The sequence below is a fragment of the Panthera leo genome, chromosome D1 (assembly GCF_018350215.1).
Source record: "Panthera leo isolate Ple1 chromosome D1, P.leo_Ple1_pat1.1, whole genome shotgun sequence".
Lineage (NCBI taxonomy): Eukaryota > Metazoa > Chordata > Mammalia > Carnivora > Felidae > Panthera > Panthera leo.
Window position 1 is genome coordinate 104093465 of NC_056688.1, and position 18397 is coordinate 104111861.

Here is an 18397-nt window from a genome sequence, read left to right on the forward strand (position 1 = left end):
TCCTTACTTGGCGAGAAAGCCCAGGCTTAGTGCAGACAAGTGCCCAGCTTTCCGCAGGGCCGGGCTGCTGCTCTCCTTGGCTCCTGGTCACTCTTGGGATGGGCCGCTTTGGGAAGGTGCAGGGGGGTAACAAGGGCTTAGGACAGACAAGCGAAGTTCGAGCCCAGACTCTGCCAACCAGTGGCTGGGAGCCCTTGGATAACCTCTAGGGTGTTGTGGCCACCCAGCATCTGATAAGGGCTCTATGGGTGGCAAATGCTTTTATTCAAGAAGCTAACGGAAGGGACCCACATCAGATAGATGGAGAATGATGGAGAAGGCAGTTGAGAGAAAGGCAGTGAATGCTGAGTAAGAGGAAGTACAGCAAAAGCCCCTTCATGCTGCGTGCCGGGCCCCTGAACCCTCCCCACTCTGCAGAGAGGAGGTCATGGTTCTGGCAGCCCTCACGGGACTGTGGGGCACATTTGAGAGGCAGGGATGGGTGCTAGATACACGGCTCTGTGTCAGTGCTGCCCGCTGGCCCACGTCCCATCTCCTGGTGGGAGAGGCATCATGGGGCTGGGGGTGGGGGAGAGGAAGTGAGCGGCTGAACTCGTGGTTCTCACTGTTCCTTCTGCGGCCGATGTAGCTACTGCAACGTTCCTATTACCACACGCCTTGATTCTCTGATAAAGATGCCCAAGTTCTTTTCTCAGCTGTGCTCAGTCATGTGGGCCCAAGATAAAGGACGCTGTGTGCTTTCCTTGGCCTTGGGACTCCTGAGGCCTCAGCCTGAGAGAGCCTGGCTGTGTCAGAAGGGATAGGGGGTTTCCCGGGATCAGTTAGACCCCCTTTTGGAGAAGCTGGTTGGAAGTTCCAATGTCCCATGACTCCGGATCACCCATGATGGTGGCTTCTTCCTTGGACTCTCACTGGACTAGAGCTTGTGCTGTTGTAGTTGATGTTGTGATGTTATATTTTTGGAAACAGCACAGCACAGTGGGAAAGACTCTGCATGGGAAGATGGGAATCAAGAAACCAGGGTTCTACTCCTGGCCAGCAGTAACTCATTGTTTGGCTGTGGGCCTTGATTTGCCCCTCTCTCAGTGACAGAATTTGATGGTAGAATCTGTAAGGTTGCATTTAACTCTAAAAGTCCTGTACCTTTTTTGTTTGTTTGTTTTTGTTTTTTTGTTTTTCTTCTTTTTTTCCCCCTTTCCTGTTTAAAGGTACTTATATCCAGGTTAAAGCTATAGAGAAGTTGGCTAGATCTTATGTACGGCCCCTTTTATTGAGTTGTAACTATGTGCTATTCATTGCATAAGGAACTTTAAAATATTCTGTCCTCACAAAAGCATTGGTAGACGCTATTCTGTCTATTTTGTGGATAGGGAAATTGAGGCTCAGAGATGTTAAACCAGTTGTGTAAGGCTTGGTGACCAGTATGTGATGGAGCAGTTTATGGAACCCGGATCATCGTCATGCTCTGTGGCTGACCTTACTGACGTAGCCTTTAGTGCGAGGACTTCCTCAGAAGAGAAGTCACGCTTTTAGCCGTCACATCTTTACAGCAAGGTGATAGGGAAACTGACATTTGTGAGCCACTGGTATGTGCTCAGTATTGTGCTAGAAACCTTCCATATGTGATGTCTTCCAGTGCCCGTAAAAGTCGTAAGGTGAGTGGTGTTATTACCATTCACAGATTAAAAAACTCAGAGCAATAAAAGACTTGATTGAGATTCTCACAGCCAGTAATTGGTAACCAAAGGTTTTAGACCGAGGTTGTGGGTTACCAGAGACTTCTCCTTTCCTAGTTCACACTTTTTCTCAACTGGAGGTGGATGAGGCTGCCCTGCCCAAAGCCAAAAGGTGATGTCTTGGATGTGGGGGATCCCTGTACAAATTCCGGGGGCCTCAGAAATTTACGTCATGACAGAGAGCTAGGTGCCTGCCTCCCAAGCCCCAGGACACAGTTGTTCCCAGCTTCCAGAAACTTCCCTTGGTCCATCCTAAGATGGCAGACTCATCCTACTTCCTTCCATCCCATGTTGACACCCATGGGTGTGTACCCACACACACGTACCCACATGGTATCTCCCTTCAGTGTGGGTCTCTAGAAGACCTCTGGAGAGAGGAGTTGGGACAAATGCTTGTTAGCTCACCTTCCCAGAGGAGGGCTGGGCTCCTGTTTTCCGGTGAGGGTCACAGAGATCCTTGCTGGGAGATGGAGCTCTCTGGAGGCTACTAAGAGGCCCAAGTATTGGCGATAGTGATAATAGGAGCATTTTATCTCAACTTTAGAAACTGCTGGCTGAATCCAGGCTGCAGTCCCTGTGGGGGCTGGGTTTTCATTCAGCTAAAATTGATTAAATTTCTCTTACATATCTAGCACATGGTGAGTGCTCAGTGTACATGTGGAATGCATGAATGAGTGAATGAATGAATGAATGACACGTACAAGTAATTTTAAGTGCAAGTGAGAAAAGCCAATTCCAGTGAAATGAATTTTCTAAAAACATTAGAATAATACTGTTTGAGTTTGTTGGGAGAGTGCTGGGAACAGTTGTGGAACCTGTTGGGAAGGCTTAGGAAGAGTAGAAGTGAAGGTACTCTTTGAGAAACTGGCAGAGATCTCTGTTTGCTTTGCAATTCAAATTCCTCAGGGAGGTTGGCTCACGATTGACCCCCTTCACCTTCCCCACATGATTCTGGGAAGGTTATCTACACCAAGGAAGGCTTTCTGGGCAGGCACGTACGCTCAGAGTATCTGTTATAATAGATAAGGCAGCCCTGACCCTCCAGGGTTTATAGCCAGTAGGGAAAGACTGATAAATAAAGGGATAATTAACAGTAGGCTGTGTTGGATGCTATGGAAGGTCTGCACAAGATGCATCGGGAGCTTAGAAGTTTGGTTTTTTTTAAATTTTTTAAAGGTTTATTTTTGAGAGAGAGACAGAGCATGAGTGGGGGAGGGGCAGAAAGAGAGAGAGAGACAGAATCTGAAATAGGCTCCAGGCTCTGAGCTGTCAGCACAGAGCCCGACGTGGGGCTCAAACCCACCACCACAAGATCATGACCTGAGCCAAAGTGACGCCCAAACAACTGGGCAACCCAGGTGCCCTGCTTAGGAAGGTTTTAAATTTTACATGAGGAGTGTCAGGGAAGGCCGACAGAGAAGATGGTTTGAGATTGAATTTAATTATTTTTATTTTTATTTTTATTTTTTAGAGGTGGGAAGGGAGAGAGGGAGAGAGAGAGAGAAAGAGAGAAAGAGAGAATGAGATTCCTAGTGCAGAGCCCTACACGGAGCTTAATCCCACAACCCTGGGATCATGACCTGAGCCGAAATCAAGTCAGAGGCTCAACTGACTGAGCCACCCAGGCGCCCCCAAGATTGAATTTAAAGGCTAAGTAAAATTTTTCCGGCTGGGCAAATGCATTTCAGGAAGAAGTCCTTCATGAAAGATGGTCTGTCCAGGAAAAGTGGGGAGTTCCAAGTGCCTGGTCTAGAGAGTGTATCATGAGGAGAGGAACATGGGCAGGACCAGACCTTAATGGTCCCTATGTGCTCTGTTGGGCATTGGGACTTTTAATCCCAGGAGAACAGAAGGAATGACTTTTTAGGAAGATGAGTTTGGGCGCTGTGGCACTGCCATCAAGTTCAACTCCTTTGAAGGAGTTAAGCTCCTGACTGTTAAGCTTGGGTTGCCGAAGGTTCCAGACAAGCCAGAGAATGAGATGATGGCAGAGCCAGTCAAAACAGACTCCGCAGATGTTTGGAGAGTCCCAGATTTCTTTCTTTCTTTCTCTTTCTTTCTTTTTCTTTCTTTCTTTCTTTTTATTTGTTTTTGAAAGAGAGAGACAGAGTGCAATCAGGAGAGGGGCAGAGAGAGAGGGAGACACAGAATCTGAAGCAGGCTTCAGGCTCTGAGCTGTCAGCACCCCTGACGCAGGGCTTGAACTCACGAGCCGTGAGATCATGACCTGAGCGTAAGTTGGACGCTTAACCGACGAGCCACCCTGGAGCGTCCCAGATTTCACTGGGAATTCCCAGTAATGCCATCATCTGTTGAAGGTTGGGGGGTTGGTAGCGGGTAAAGAGGAGAGGGCCCTGGTGGCTTTCATCGCCCGTGGGGTTATGAGTGTTTGAGAGGGCTGTTGTCTACCGCAGGTTGTGAAGAAGCAGGTGTAGCGGCTTTTCCCCTCCCCACCTCGACTGGCAAGAACCAGTTCTCCCTCTGAGCTTAGAAACGGTCAGCATGTGGCGCATTGATGGGGAGAGTGTAGACACGGCTCGGGCCCTGGATGCTGGGTGGGAATGGAAGCACTTCCTTTAGATAGCCGTTTTGTGATTCTGTAGAGGAAGTGGAATGAGATCAAGAAAGCTGGGGTCCCTAGGGGTTGCTGGGGGCCGAAGGGAGAGCTTCCTTTTCCTTATAAACATGAGCTCTGACAGGGGATGACACACAGTACTGTTTGTTTTTTTTTTTTTTTTTTTTTTTTTTTTTTTTTTGCAGTAGGTGGTTAATGAAAACAGGAAAACCTTTGTTCCTACCCTGAGGATGGGAAGGGAGTGCTTTGGCGGAATTGAGGCTAGAAACTGTTCTCTTTGTTTTGTTTTGTTTGAATGTTTATTTATTTTTGAGAGGGAGAGACAGAGTGCAAGTGGGGGAGGGGCAGAGAGAGAGGGAGACACAGAATCCGAAGCAGGCTCCAGGCTCTGAGCTGTCTGAGCACAGACCCCGGTGCGGGGCTTGAACCCACGAACCATGAGATCATGACCTGAGCCGAAGTCGGACGCTTGACAGACTGAGCCATCCAGGTGCCCCGAGGCTATAAACTATTCTGATAGAGATGTCTGGTAGGGTGGATCACACATTTGAACGTTGTGGAGAAGGGATTAGGAACATGGGGCCCAAATCCAAAAGAGGCTAGAATCTGCCTGTCTCTACATTTTTGCTGTGTGACTTTGGCCAAGTTGTTCAACCTCTCTGTTTTAGGTTCTCCAACAGGAATGAGTTATAATAATGTCACCAGTACCACTACGGACCCCCACCCCCACCTCTAGCAACAACAATAACAATAACACCTAGTATTTATTGAGTAATCGCAGTATGCCAGGCACCGTGCAAACGTGTTTTAACTTCCTCGTCTCATTTCTTTCACCACCCCCGAAGTACATAGTGCATGTCAGCATTTTACAGATAGAGAAACCTGGCACAGTGATGTTAGTAGCTTGCCCATCCCTCCCTCCCTTCCCCCACCCCCTGCTAGAAGTCAGTAAACGGTGCAGCTCGGGTTTAAATACAGTGTGATGGAGTCCGATATATTGCAGGGCTGTTCTGAGTTTTAAAGGAGATTATGTGTGTATAATGTTTAGTATAGATGTAGCTCCTGGTGAGCCTTCAAGTTCTGTTAGCTGTTTCTTGTGTTTTTAGCCTCACCCCGTTCCTTTTTGTCTCTCACAGAAGCAGCTGACACAGGATGATGATGCCGACGAGGTCGAGGTTGCCATTGACAACACGGCTTTCATGGATGAGTTCTTTTCTGAGGTAGGCGACCTTCCTGTGCTTTTTTCTGAATGTACATAAGGAAACACAGCTTCCTGTGTAAAGAATAAAACTCGGCTCTTTCAGGTGTAGCAGAGGAAAGTCGGTCTTTTCCTGGGGTGAGGCGGCCAGACCCAGAAGTTACTGGGAGATTTCTCTTCAATACGTAATTGGGAGGGTTTGGATTTTTAATCTTCTTGAGAAAGTCAGCAGAAGGTAAATGATATGTAATTAATGAGATGCTTTTAAAGCCTTATGCTGCATGACAGCATTTTAATGATCTTCTTTCTTGCCTAAGTTACATAATTTCAATACTGAATCAACCATGGGGTCGCAGCCATGTGTGAAAAAAAAAAATACATCTTTAAGCTTGTGATTCAGATTGATCAGATTTGTTGTTTCCCAAAATTCAGGCCCTTTGACTTAATTCTAGTGGAAACTGGGAGACTAAGAAACCACCAGTTTATTTTTTTCACGTTCAACAGGGACAAAGATGGGTTGCTCCTGTCTACAGATTCACATAATCTTTGATCTCGAAGGTCCTTCTTGGGAGAGACTATGGCAGATGGTGAGCGGTGGGATTCAAATCTCTGCTCTGCTTCTGACCAGCTGGTGATCTTGCCAATGTTCCTTCACATGCTTTGTTTCCTTATCTGCAAATTGGGAGTGATACTGTAATCCCTAGGGTTATTACGAGGATTAAATGGAATAATGTTTATAAAGCATTCAGTTATAGCATCTGACGTGTCTGTGCCTGGTGAGTGATTCTCCAGACCAGAACAAAAGCATGAAGAGTTCAGTCATGGAAGTTTCTGCCATCATACTGTGGTTTCTTTATTTAGGCTTTTTATTTTTTTTGGAAAGAAGACAAGAGGCACCATATTGTTTCTGCAGGAGGAATGGGGCACCTCCTGTCTCTAGATTGTGGATGTGGAAAGTCACACTCTAGCTTGCGGGGCCTGGCGGTTCATGGCAGCTCCTCTGGTGGAGTGGGTAGCCGGTGTAGGAGCGGACTGGCGTGTGGGCCTGATTGGGAATTTGGCTGTGAACACTCCACGGTTCCCCACGCTCTTCATGGGTGGATCCGTCCTTTTGGCCAAGAAGTCGTGGTGAGACCGAAGAGCGCGGGGTTTTGTGAGGCCAGAGCTTGTTCCAGGTGTGGATCATGGAAAGAGAATGTCTTCTCAGTGGTGGGGAGGACTTCAGGAGTTGTTGGATGCCACTGTCGCTTGCCCTCCGATCTTGCCTTGGATGACCAGATACGTTAAGGGACTTCTTCCCTAAGATAAGGCAGTTTGGCCAATTACGGTCTTCTGCCTCTTCTCCTAACCCAGCAGGAGGGTCTCTGAAGGGCAGTATCCCCTGCCAAGTGGGAAGGTGATGTGCCTCCAGGACATGCTCTCAATTCATCCTCATGCATTTAATAGCGGTTGACTTTGGTTAAGTCATTTACCCCACCTGGGCCTCTAATTCTTGCTCTGCAAACTGGGAATGTTAGTACTAACCTTTCAAGGTTGTTGTGAAGATAACACGAGGATCACACATCTGGAAAGCATTTTTTTTTAAATTTATTTTGAGAGAGAGAGAGAGAGAGTGAGCGAGCATGAGTATGTGTGATGGGGAGGGTAGAGGGAGAGAGAATCCCAAGCAGGCTCTCTGCACCCGTGCATGAGCTGTGAGATCATGACCTGAGCCAAAATCAAGAGTCGACACTTAACTGAGCCACCCAGGTGCCCCTGGAAAGCGTTTTTAAACAGAAAAGTGCTGGCTGGATAGTTATTTTTGGAGCCTTAAGACCTCAAGGGCTATTTGTTTTTTTGTTTTTTGCTTTTCTTTGCTTCTTTGTCAGATGCTTTTCTGTCATTTAGGGGGAAAAAAATCCCAAACCCTATCATATTGGGGGTGGAGAAGAGGACTGCACGGTGGGGTGGAAAGAGCATCATCTTTGAAATGGAGCTCCTTGTCTGCCACTAGCTGTGATCTCTCGGGCACATTCCTTGACTTCCCTCGGTCTCTGTGAGCTTATCTGTGATATGGGGAGTAGCATCTTCAGCTCATAGATGTGTTGGGGAGTAAAGGAGCCGACACTCAGAAAGTGCTCAGTGTCGGCTTAGGTAAATGTTACTGCCCTGCTTTCCATGTGACGGAGCCCCAGGAGGGTAATAATGTCTCAGAGAGGCAAGAGGCCGTGGACACAGAAAGAGGCCACCCAATCTCTGGGCGCCCATGAGTTCTGGTCCTGATGTCAGCTCTGCCATTACCAGCAGTATAACTTTGGAAGAGCTGTTTCACTACTCTGAACCCCAGCTCCCTCTAAGACAGGAATAGCAGTGTTACCTGCTGGGTATTTATTATGAAGATAAATCGAGAAAGTACATGGATGTACCTGGCACAGTATGTCTCCAGTCAGTGTTAGCTGTCATCACTGTTCTGTTCCTGATGTGTTAGGGAATAGGGTCTGGAAATAGCCTTGAAAGTGGGATAGAGCACACGCCAGGGCCTGGGGGTTTGGGGAAGTGAGGGGGGCTCTCCCTTCATGCAGCTGGGGAACACACTGAGGGCATCCTGCAGAACACGACTAAATAGACTGCTTGGGAAGGCACTCTTGTGGCAAAACCTGCTGCTTGGCCTTGTTCCAGCAAGCAGGTCCCAGTGGCTGTTTGTTGAGGACTGATTGTGTGAATCACGAGCCGGTCAGAGAGGCGTGTGCAAGGGGCAGGTGAAGTCACGGGATCAGGATGATTTCAAAATGTGCACTGCGCTGTTTAAGACCCAGATGGCTTTTCCAGCTTCTCGGCTGTTATGGGAATGAATTGGCCCTTGGGTTTTCAGGCCTTGGAGGATTAAGCCAGGGGGTCTAGTAAATAATAAACCTCAGGTTATTGTCTAGTTTGTGGTCACCTGTATTTTCTTTGCGCTGTTTGGAAGAGAGGACAAATTTTCCGAGGCAGAAACATTAGGGGCTTATTGTTTATATTGATTCATGCATTCAGGAAAATACACAAGTGTTTACTGTCTTCCACACAGCGTGTTCAGTGCTGGGACGAACAGCATTCTGTGGGGCGGAGTCCTTTGCCCTCTGGTGTCTCTTTATCTGGCGAGGATGACAGAAATGTGTAGAAAGTCATGATCATAGCAATGTCAATAAGGTCCTCTGGGAGCACAGAAGGGGAAGTGTTAAATTCTGCCTGGAGGAGCGGGGAGAGGTAAGGTGAGGGAAGGCCTCAGTGGCTCCTACCTAGACCTGCTTCTCAGAATCACCTGGGGAGCCTTTCACACGTCTGCATGCCCAGTGCAGAGGGCCTGCAGTGGCTTAGGCTTTGGATTTTGAGGAAGTCCGTTCAGATGATTCTTTTGCTTCTATGGTTATGAAATGCTGCTTATGAAATGCTGCAGGGTGATGGGGGGGGGGGGGCTTTGAAGGTGCTAAGCAAGGAAATGCGGGGATCAGGGTGTATTGTAGGAAAATCATTCTGGTGGCAGTTCGTGGAGGGCAGGAAAGGCCAGAAATGGAAAGACGAGCCAGTTGGCTGGGGCCCTGGCAGCTGGCAGGGTGTATCATCCAGGGATGCTTTTGAGTGTCCGTGGCACAAGCGGTAAAGGTGTGTAATCATTTCACGTGTGATGAAGTCGACAGCACGGTGTGGTGGGTCGGAGGTGGTGGGGCTCTAGGTCAGCAGCTCTGTGAGCCTCTTGGCTTTTCCCTTGGCATTGGGAGTGGAGTCTGTTCTGATGACCTACTGCTGTATGATGATTCACCCCAACCTTGAGGGCTGTAAGACCCCCATTGTGTAGTGAGGACAGATTCCGTGGGCTAGAAATTCGGGCACAGGGCACAGTGGAGGTGGGTGAGTTTTGCTCCGCAGTTTCTGGGGACTTAGCCGGGAAGACTTGAACAGCTGGATGCTGGAACCTTATAGAGAGTTCTTTATTGAAACGTCTGGTGACTCAGGGAAAAGCTCTGGAGAGACCCTCAGTTGGAGCGCCTATGTTGACTTGTTTCTGTGACTTGGGCTTCTTAGCATGGCCAGCCCAGGATCATCGGGGTGTCACGTGGAGGCACAAGGCCCCCACACGAGATTCCAGGTGTGGAAGGCATGTGGGACGTCACTTGTGTGCTCTGATGTCGAAACAGACACAAGCCTGCCAGGTTCAAGAGAGCGTTACATAGATACCCCCTCTCAGTGGGAGGGCCATTGAAGAATTTGTGCCAGGCTTTGAAAGGTCCAGAGCCACAGCCCCTGATGACACCACCATGTATGACACACGAAGTACGAAAGGGGGAAGCCAGAGACGTCCCCAAATCCTTTTATCAGGCAGAAAAACCACACAAATGCTCTAAGCTGACTTCCCCTTATGGCCCATTGACCAACAACAGATCACATGGTCACGGCCACTCCTAGCTGGGAGGGACACCAGGAAAGTGAGCACTTAGCAAAGGACAGAGTTGCTAGGATTGGCGTAGAAGTGATCATGATTCATTGCCTGGGGCCGGCAACATTGCTGCCCAAGCAAAATCAGAGTTCTGTTAACAAGAAAGGGTGGGGGCCGGGGCTGGCTATTAGGTGCATCAAAGCACTGTCCTCGATGGTATATGAGATGCCAGAAGGCTCCGGTGAGCAAATATAACTGAAAGATGCTTTATACTCTTTTCCACCCTTGGGGATTTAAAATGCACATTTACTTATTAAAGACTCTGAGAAGTCCTGCAATAAAGAAACTCGCTTACCTGGCTCATCTCTGCATTTATTTTTTCACAGAGCCCTTTCTGACTTGTAACTTCTATTAGCAAGGATGAACGGTTACATTTCAGAAAATGCTATTATAAAGTTTTTGAGGGGTTTTTTGGGTGGGGGGGAGGTGTTTAAAACAAATCTGTGAGACTGGTTTGCCGTTGTAGATGAAGCATGCTTGTCTCCTGAAGTTACTTGTATTCATTTATTTACTCATTCAGCAACCTTACAGTCAGTGGCGCCCCATGCGTGGCCAGGAAAGAGACGTGGTCCCAGCCCTCGAGGGCACTGAGTCAGGGCTGGGACAGGTGAGAGTGTGCGCACAAGGTGTGGTGGTGCCTCGGGGGGCGGGGCAGTGCCTGCTTAGATGAACTGGGAGGGGAGCAGCTGTGAAAGCAGAGACCCTTCTGCGTAGGCTTGATTTTTGTTAGAACAAAGACCCTCAAAGTGAACACCACATGGAAGGCGAGGCATCGAGTCAAATCTAACAGGTTAAGAACTCTCTCATTCCTTCTTCAGGTGGAGTCTTTGGTGGGTAGGTGGGCTGGTTGGTTCCGTGAGTCTGGGTTCCTTCCTTAGGCAGCACGAAGCTCTTGCCAGTCACGTGCTCCTCTGCTCTCAGGCCCATCCCCCGCCCTTCCTGTGTTCTGCTCGGGACTGCAGGGAACTCATTCCCGATGTTCCCTTGCCAGCTGGCTTTGGTGTGTTTGATGTAGGGGACACGCTGGCGGAAGACTCTAGGAGGAGGGAGGAGGCCCTGGTTTTCCTCCCCAGACATGTCTTCTCTGTGGCCTCAACTTTTGCTGGGTAGACCCTGTCTCCATGAGGCCTGTTCTGCTGGGTAACTCCACTGTGGTCCGGCTCCGATCAGAGGGGCCCTGGCCTTGGGCCCTGGTGACCCCACTCTTGGTCATTTCCAGAGTGCCTCACCATCCTCTGCTTGGCTTCCTGGCCCTCCCGTCCCCATGGAAAGAATTCCCCGTGTTCTCTTATTTTGGCTGACATAATGAGATAGATAGGTTGTTGTTTTCCTGACCAAGTTTTGAGTGATGCAAAGCCCAAATGCACTTAATGCATTTGAGATTATTGTCTGAGAATACTGGTTTTCACTGGTCAGTATAACTCTGGGATTGTTCATTTCTTTTCATTTGTGAATGGGATGTTCCACTGCTTTGTCACTAGTCTCCGTAAAACCCCTGACGCACTTGACTTCTGTTGCTTGGACTGAGACATCTCTGCCCCTTCTTTCTTGCCGGAGTGTGTATTTATTTTCCAGAGCAAAGAAGCAAACAAATCAACAAGGACGTGGCTGAGAACTTGTAACACAGAGACTGTTCGGGATTCTATTAGTTTTAGGGAACAGTCAAGGTGTATGAATTGTGAAAAGGAGGAGTCATTTGACCCTTACAATCCCTTTACTTTGTCACCTTAACGGGGTGGCGCATAAATAAATATGCAGGAGTTAATTAATGCCTAACTAGAAGTACAAAGTATATGGGAGCTTAGGGGAGGCAGAGACTCATTCTTAAGTGGAATGGACAAAGCCTTCCCCCCTCCCCCTCGGTAATCTGCTACTTCTCTAAAGTAGGAGTTTCTTTGCTTTCTGTGATCAAATTCGACTCTCCTGGGTACTTAGGTCCAGAAGGAAGAGGCCATTCATGCCTTGAAAATAACTCCCTCCTTTCAGTTAGACAGTGGTGAGTAGTATAATATAGTAATCATTGTTCGTTCCCCGAGGCAACACCCAAAAGAGTGTTTGACTGGCTGTCCTGCTTGATCTCCTTGGGTGGCTGCTGACAGCATCATGGGGCGTGTTGTTAACATTGGGGACTGCTGTGGGGCTTAAGTGAGACGTGCTTGTGAAGGCACAGCGACACACCTGGCCCATAGTAAGCGGGCAGCATTTGCTGGCTTTCCCGGGATTCTCATTATCTGCATACTTAGTGTGCACGTACTTTGTGTTAAGTGCTTGATGCGTATTATCTCATCTTATCCCCACAAAAATACTCTGTGCCTTTGTTTTTCTTTGGAAGCACTGGTCTTCCTCTAAGGCGACTTTCTGGGTGTTTCATGGTGGCAGCTACATGCAATTAGTTTTCTTTTGTGCATTTGCCAGATAACCAAAGAATCATGGGAGGAGGGGGAACTTAGTCTGAAATCTAGGGTTCTAACTCTAGGAAGTGGGACATACGATAATCCTCAGTTTCACAGATGCAAGAACCAGGGCTGGGGGCGTGTGGGGGGGTGAGTGGATTGATTGTTCAAGGTCATAAAACTGCTGGGAGGTGGAGCTGAAACTTGACCCTGGCCTGTTTGATTCTAATATTTTCTTCCTTTGCTTTTTCTTTTCTGTTCTCTTTCCTTTATTTTCTTTCTTTCTTTCTTTCTTTCTCTCTTTCTTTCTTTCTTTCTTTCTTTCTTTCTTCTTTTCTTTTCTCTTTCTTTCCTTCTTTCTTTCTCTTTTTCTTTCTTTCTTCCTTTATTTTCTGAGAGAGAGAGAGAGAGACAAGAGCATGAGGGGGGGGGGGTGCAGAGAGAGAGAGGGAGAGAGAATCCCAAGCAGACTCTGCACTGTCAGCGCAGAGCCTGACGAGGGGCTCAATCCCATGAATGGAGAGATCATGACCTGAGCCGAAATCGAGAGTCAGACGATTAACTGACAGAGCCTCCCAGGCACCCTGATTATAACATTTTCTGAGCTATACTGCCTGGGTGGCCACATTACTGACAAATCATTGAAAAATACATTTTAAAATGTAACCTGCAATAAGTGGGCGCTGACTGAGGAGGTAGTGGCCACAAATTGAGCATGGTGATTAAAAAACCACAACTTTCCGGTTGGTTCCCTCAGTCAGCAACGTTTCTTGGGTGCTCTTGGTGTATAACGCTCTCTTGTAGGGAGCCTTGGTTAGAGAACGAAGGAATACGGCATGTGATCCCAGGGAAAGGCAGTCTCACAAGACAGGGAGTGGACCGTGGGCATTAGCCCGACACAGGCTCAGCACGCAGGGACCGGGAGAGAAGATAGAGAGGAGCTTCCCATCGGTGGTCCTTGCGCCTTTATATCTGATTCACGAGACAGGGTTTGGTGTCCGACAGATGCCTGGTTCTACCTCTTTATGAAGCACGTCCTTGAGGGAGTTCCTGTCCTATGAGCTGTGGTATTCTCAGGCACGAAAAGGAGCTAGTGGTTGGCAACCTCACAGAAGTGCTGTTGAAGGAACTTGTTTCTGACACGTGTATTTGTTAAATCAGTTCAGATCCTTGTGTAAGGCAATGTCAGGATATTTAAAACAACCCCAAAGAAACACGAACAGCCCTTGAGTTTTAGATTCATAAAAGATCTCATACTAGGTTCCTCCCTCCCCCCATGATTCTTCGGTTATCTGGCAAAGGCATTCGAGGAAATTAATTGCACGCAGCTGCCACCATGAAATACCCAGAAAGTCACCTTGGAGCAAGACCAGCGCTTCCAAGGAAAAACAAAGACCCGGAGTTCAGAAAAAGAAGAAAGCTTTGTGATTGACCAGTTGCCCATCCTGGAGTCCTAGATGGGTGCTGTGATTATTTGGGGAATTGGCTAAGTTACTGGAGTACTAAATCAGAGTCCCTGAAATGCCTCCAGATGGTGGGGTTGGGGAGGATTGAGGAAGACGGCAGCCGGCTGCACTGGGTAGAGGAGGGAGGAGGTGGGAGCAGGTGCCCGTGCTCCCGGGCTGGGAAGTCCCACAGGCAGGTTGGGGGTGGAGCAGCCAGGGCCTGGCTGTCTCATCCACAGGGTCGGATAGGCCACCTACCGCCCAGTCTTCAGACGTCTGGAGTGACTCTGAACTTGAGGCCTGGCAGCTGACAGCTTCCTATCTCGTCTTTCTATCATTGACCAGAATTCACGTCTGGATGCTCTTCCACTTTGTGAAATAATATTCTGGAATATATTTTCTAAGACAGCAAATTCAGTGAACATGCAAAATCCAAGGACTTACAGTCCGTTAAAATGTGTTAAACCCTTTTTATTTTATTTTTAAATGTTATTTATTTTTTCATTTTGAGAGACAGAGCACGAGTGGGGGAGCAGCAGAGACAGAGGGAGACATGATATCAGAAGCAGGCTCCAGGCTCCGAGCCGTCAGCACAGAGCCTGATGGGGGGCTCGAACCCACAAACCACGGATCATGACCTGCGCCACCCAGGCGCCCCTATTAAACCCTTTTTAAAGTGGTTTGTGCATTTTATCCTAGAGAGCCTTTTTTCTCAGTCCTGTTTGATGTAGTGAAATTCCTTTGACAAGATAGTCACGAGATGGAAATAGGAATGTGGTTTGATGAACATGGTTTTGATGTGAGAGATGAAGGGAAGGGTAAGGTGGCAATTTCTGGGTTCACCCAAGGGCCTGATTCTGAGGTAGCTACACTTCTGGAGCCCGTCAGCATTCCCAAGTGGTAGCACGGGCCCCTTGTGGAGCTGGGTAGGTCTGGGATTCTGCTAGAAGTGGAACAGGACAGAAAGTCAAAAGATCAAGTCTTAGATGTAAAGCAGAGAGCATCCCAGTTGGAGTCTGGAGAGCTCCAGCATCCAAACATCCGTGTTTGAGCACTGACCCAACCATCACCTGTGACCTATGACCTCTTTAACCTTTACGTTCTTCTTGTGAATGATGGTCCCTGTGCACTACCATGGATGGTTTGCCAGCTGTTAAAGTGCTTCACAGAAGTGTGGGTAGCTACTAGGGTTTGGATTTATACCCTGATGATACGATTACATTGACATTTTATTCTACATCTTTTTTTTTTTTCAATGTTTGTTTATTCTTGAGAGAGACAGAGTGTGAGCAGGAGTGGGGCAGAGAGAGAGAGAGGGAGACACAGAATCCGAAGCAGGCGCCAGGCTCCGAGCTGTGAGCACAGAGCCCGACGGGGGCTCGAACCCACAAACAGCGAGATCATGACCTGAGCCGAAGTCGGACGCTTAACCGACTGAGCCACCCAGGCGCCCCTTAGTCTACATCTTTCAGCAAGTGATTCCACTCTCAAACTGCAGTTCATCAAGACCGGTGTATTTGTAGAGGGGCAGAGTCCACAGCTCTGTTGGCAAAAGCGCTGATTTGAGGGTTTGAGAAGTCCACTTTTGTTTTTCCCATTTTCTATTTAATCTGGAGATTAATGACCAGGATTTCAAAAACGAATGAATTATTTGCCGGAGGAAAAGCATACTGGACAGCACACGCCAAGTTGCATTTTATGGTATCGCTGATGTTAAGATCCTACCGGGTGGTATTTTACAAGGTTTCTTAACTGTCGTAGTGCCGACAGGCCCCACCCTTCTGGAAGCCTGGCGGCTAGACCTGGTGGGTGTGGACAGAGGAGGCCTCTCTGGTGCTCCCGCATCAGCAGGGGCCATGATGCCTTGCAGGAGCCAGGGTGGCACTTAGTGATGGGATCTTGTGAGCGTCTCGTGGTCCTGCTCTCTCTGGGAATGAAGCGCCACAGGAAATATTTTGTGGTGCACCCCGTGCGTGATCGGGAACCTCAGCCGTGTGCAGAAATGGTCTGTGGCTGGTCACCTGAGGGAATCGGCTAGTAGGAGGCATTCCAGCAGAACACACACGCGGGGGGCTCCCGTGTCTCCCGAGGCGGCCGTGCTTAGTCTCTTTCTCTGTCTCCATCTCTTCTCCGCTCCACTCTCTACATCCGTTCTCTCCGTTCACTGCTTTTCTTTCCTTCTCCCCTTTCCCTCCCCCCCATCCTCCCTCTCTGCTCTTCTGGTCCTGGGGGCGGCTGACGGGTCTGCCTGATGGGATGTGTGTTGGGCCTTGTCCTCCGGCTCATCGTCATGGGGTTTCCTGGCCCTTCTTGACTCCGGCCTGCAGCCTCCCATCCCAGGGGGGCCAGCGCGCTCCTCTCCGGGAGCAAGGCATGTGGGTCTTCGGTGACTGCTCTGGACGTTAGTTGATCTGGCCACGCCAGGGGCCCTCCCCGGGCGGCAGAAGACTTTCTAGTCCTCACATTGCCCCACGAGCCCCGAAGGTGGGTAGCTTTCCCCCGAGACCTCTGCTGAGCTTTCCTCTCAATCGTGGTTATGTTCTTCCTCTCCCAACAAAGGCTGTTGTCTTTTTGATTCCAGATCGAGGAGACTCGGCTCAACATAGACAAGATCTCAGAGCACGTGGAGGAGGCTAAGAAACTCTACAGTATCATCCTGTCCGCACCGATTCCTGAGCCAAGTGAGCGTTTACTCGAAGCTGAGTTGCCTGGCGATGGCCCTTGGCATTGGGGCTGAGCCAGCCCTGTTTTCCTTTCTCCTGGGAGGGGCGGGGAGTGTCTGGCCCACACTGCACACTGTGCGCACGTCGTGTCCTCTTTCCCTTCCCTCCCGGGAACTCTTCTCTTCGTGGCCGCGGCCACTGAATCCTTGTGGCCAAACGCTCCTCTCCCTCCCATCCAGTCCCTCTCGTGACCTGTGGTGAGGCTTCCTGCTTCTCGCGTTCCTCATCTCCGTCCCATGGCTGTGCCTTTGCGGGTACTGTTTCCCAGCCCCCTTCCATATCCTGCCAGTTCAAGGCCATCTTCTTTCCCTGAGCTGTTCCAGAATGGGTCAGGCTCGCTTCAGTCCCTCCCATCCCGAGAGTCCCGTCTGTTACCGCCAGCCCAGCAAACTTTTTCACGTTTTTCCAGTAGGGTTCCAGGCTGTATTTTAGGTTCCTTAAGGACAAGGAACGAGCCAGACGCTCTGTCATTTCACTCTGAACTGTTCAGTGACTCTCTGGTGCCTGAAGGTTAAAGCTGGAACGTTTCAGCAGAGCACATGGGACTTGTCTCGGTCATGGGCCTGCCCTTCTCTGCACCCTTTTCTCCCGCTACCCTCCCCCATGTCACCCACACTTTAGCCAGACTCAACTCCGGCTGTTCCCCACATGGTTCTTGTCTCTTCGCATCTTTTACATACGGTCCCTTCTCCCAGAGACTCCACTGTTCGTCTCCTTTTGTGCCTGTTTAACACTTCCTCCTTCGTCAAGACTCGGTCTTACTATCATCTGTCTTTAGAAACCTTTCCAGATCCCTCCAGACTGTGCTAGAGGCTCTTCACCAACACCCTGTGCACACCTTGGCCAGAACTCACACCTTACTCCCGACTGCACATTAGAATGGCTGATTTTATTTGTCCCTTGTCCCCCAGTAGACCCTGAACCTCTTGAAGGCAGAATCTATATCTTCTCTCTGATGTGTGGGTATCTAGCTCAGCTCTAAGCTTGTAGCAGGTGCCAAAGGATTTTTTTTTTCCAGTGTTTATTTTTGAGAGAGAAAGAGAAAGCAGAGAGCAGGGGAGGGACACAGAGACTCCCAAATAGGCTCCACACTGTCAGTGCAGAGCCCGACATGGGGCTCAAACTCACAAACCCTGAGATCATGACCTGAGCCAAAGTCGGATACTTAACTGACTGAGCCACCCAGGTGCCCCTAGGATGGTTCTTGAATGAGTAGTCATGGCTCATACTTACTTGGCTCCATTCATCCTAGAATAGCATCGTACACATAGTAGGTATGTCATCAATATATGTCTGAACCTAAATCGATGAACCTTGGTTGAAATCCCTTTTCCTCAGAGGTCCCATGAAACCCTCTCCTACCTTTGAGCTGAAGCCATCATGATAAACCAGATGATTTCCTCAAAAAGGAAGCTCATAATTTTGTGTGCCAGAGAATTACTTGGGAAAGCCTGTGAAAAAGACAGATTGTAGGGCTCCAACCCTGGGTGTTTTTATTCTATAGGTCTGGGACAGAGTGCCTGGCAAATGTCCCTGAAATAAGCCGTCTGTGACTCCAGTGACAGATGACTGGGGAACACCTCACAGTAAATAAACCTGCTCTGAGAAAGCTCCCACCTCCTCTGTTGCCTGGAATAGCCCACAAAGCCGGGAGTCTCGCTGACTGATTCTGTCGGTCTTTGTTTTACCCAGAAACCAAGGACGACCTAGAGCAGCTCACGACCGAGATCAAGAAAAGAGCCAACAACGTCCGGAACAAACTGAAGAGTAAGAAGGGAACAAGCCGGCCCCTGCTACTGCCCCCCGCTTGCCCGCGGGGCCTGGCTCTCCTGGACCGAAACGCGTCCTGATGATACACCCGTCCCCCCTCAGCC

General features: G+C 49.0%; 1 protein-coding gene across 5 annotated transcripts in view; it reads left to right on the forward strand.

Moving 5' to 3' along the window:
• The window catches only part of STX3 (syntaxin 3), a 39729-nt gene that overhangs the window by 10134 nt on the left and 11198 nt on the right, over positions 1-18397 (forward strand). For 4 of the 5 annotated variants that reach the window (XM_042903925.1, XM_042903930.1, XM_042903929.1 and 1 more), the window contains exons 2-4: positions 5448-5531; positions 16382-16481; positions 18216-18290. In XM_042903925.1, coding sequence (XP_042759859.1) covers positions 5448-5531; positions 16382-16481; positions 18216-18290 — 259 coding nt within the window. Of the gene's footprint in view, positions 1-5447; positions 5532-5615; positions 6097-16381; positions 16482-18215; positions 18291-18397 lie in introns of those variants that run through there. The other variant, XM_042903928.1, reaches the window with a different exon arrangement.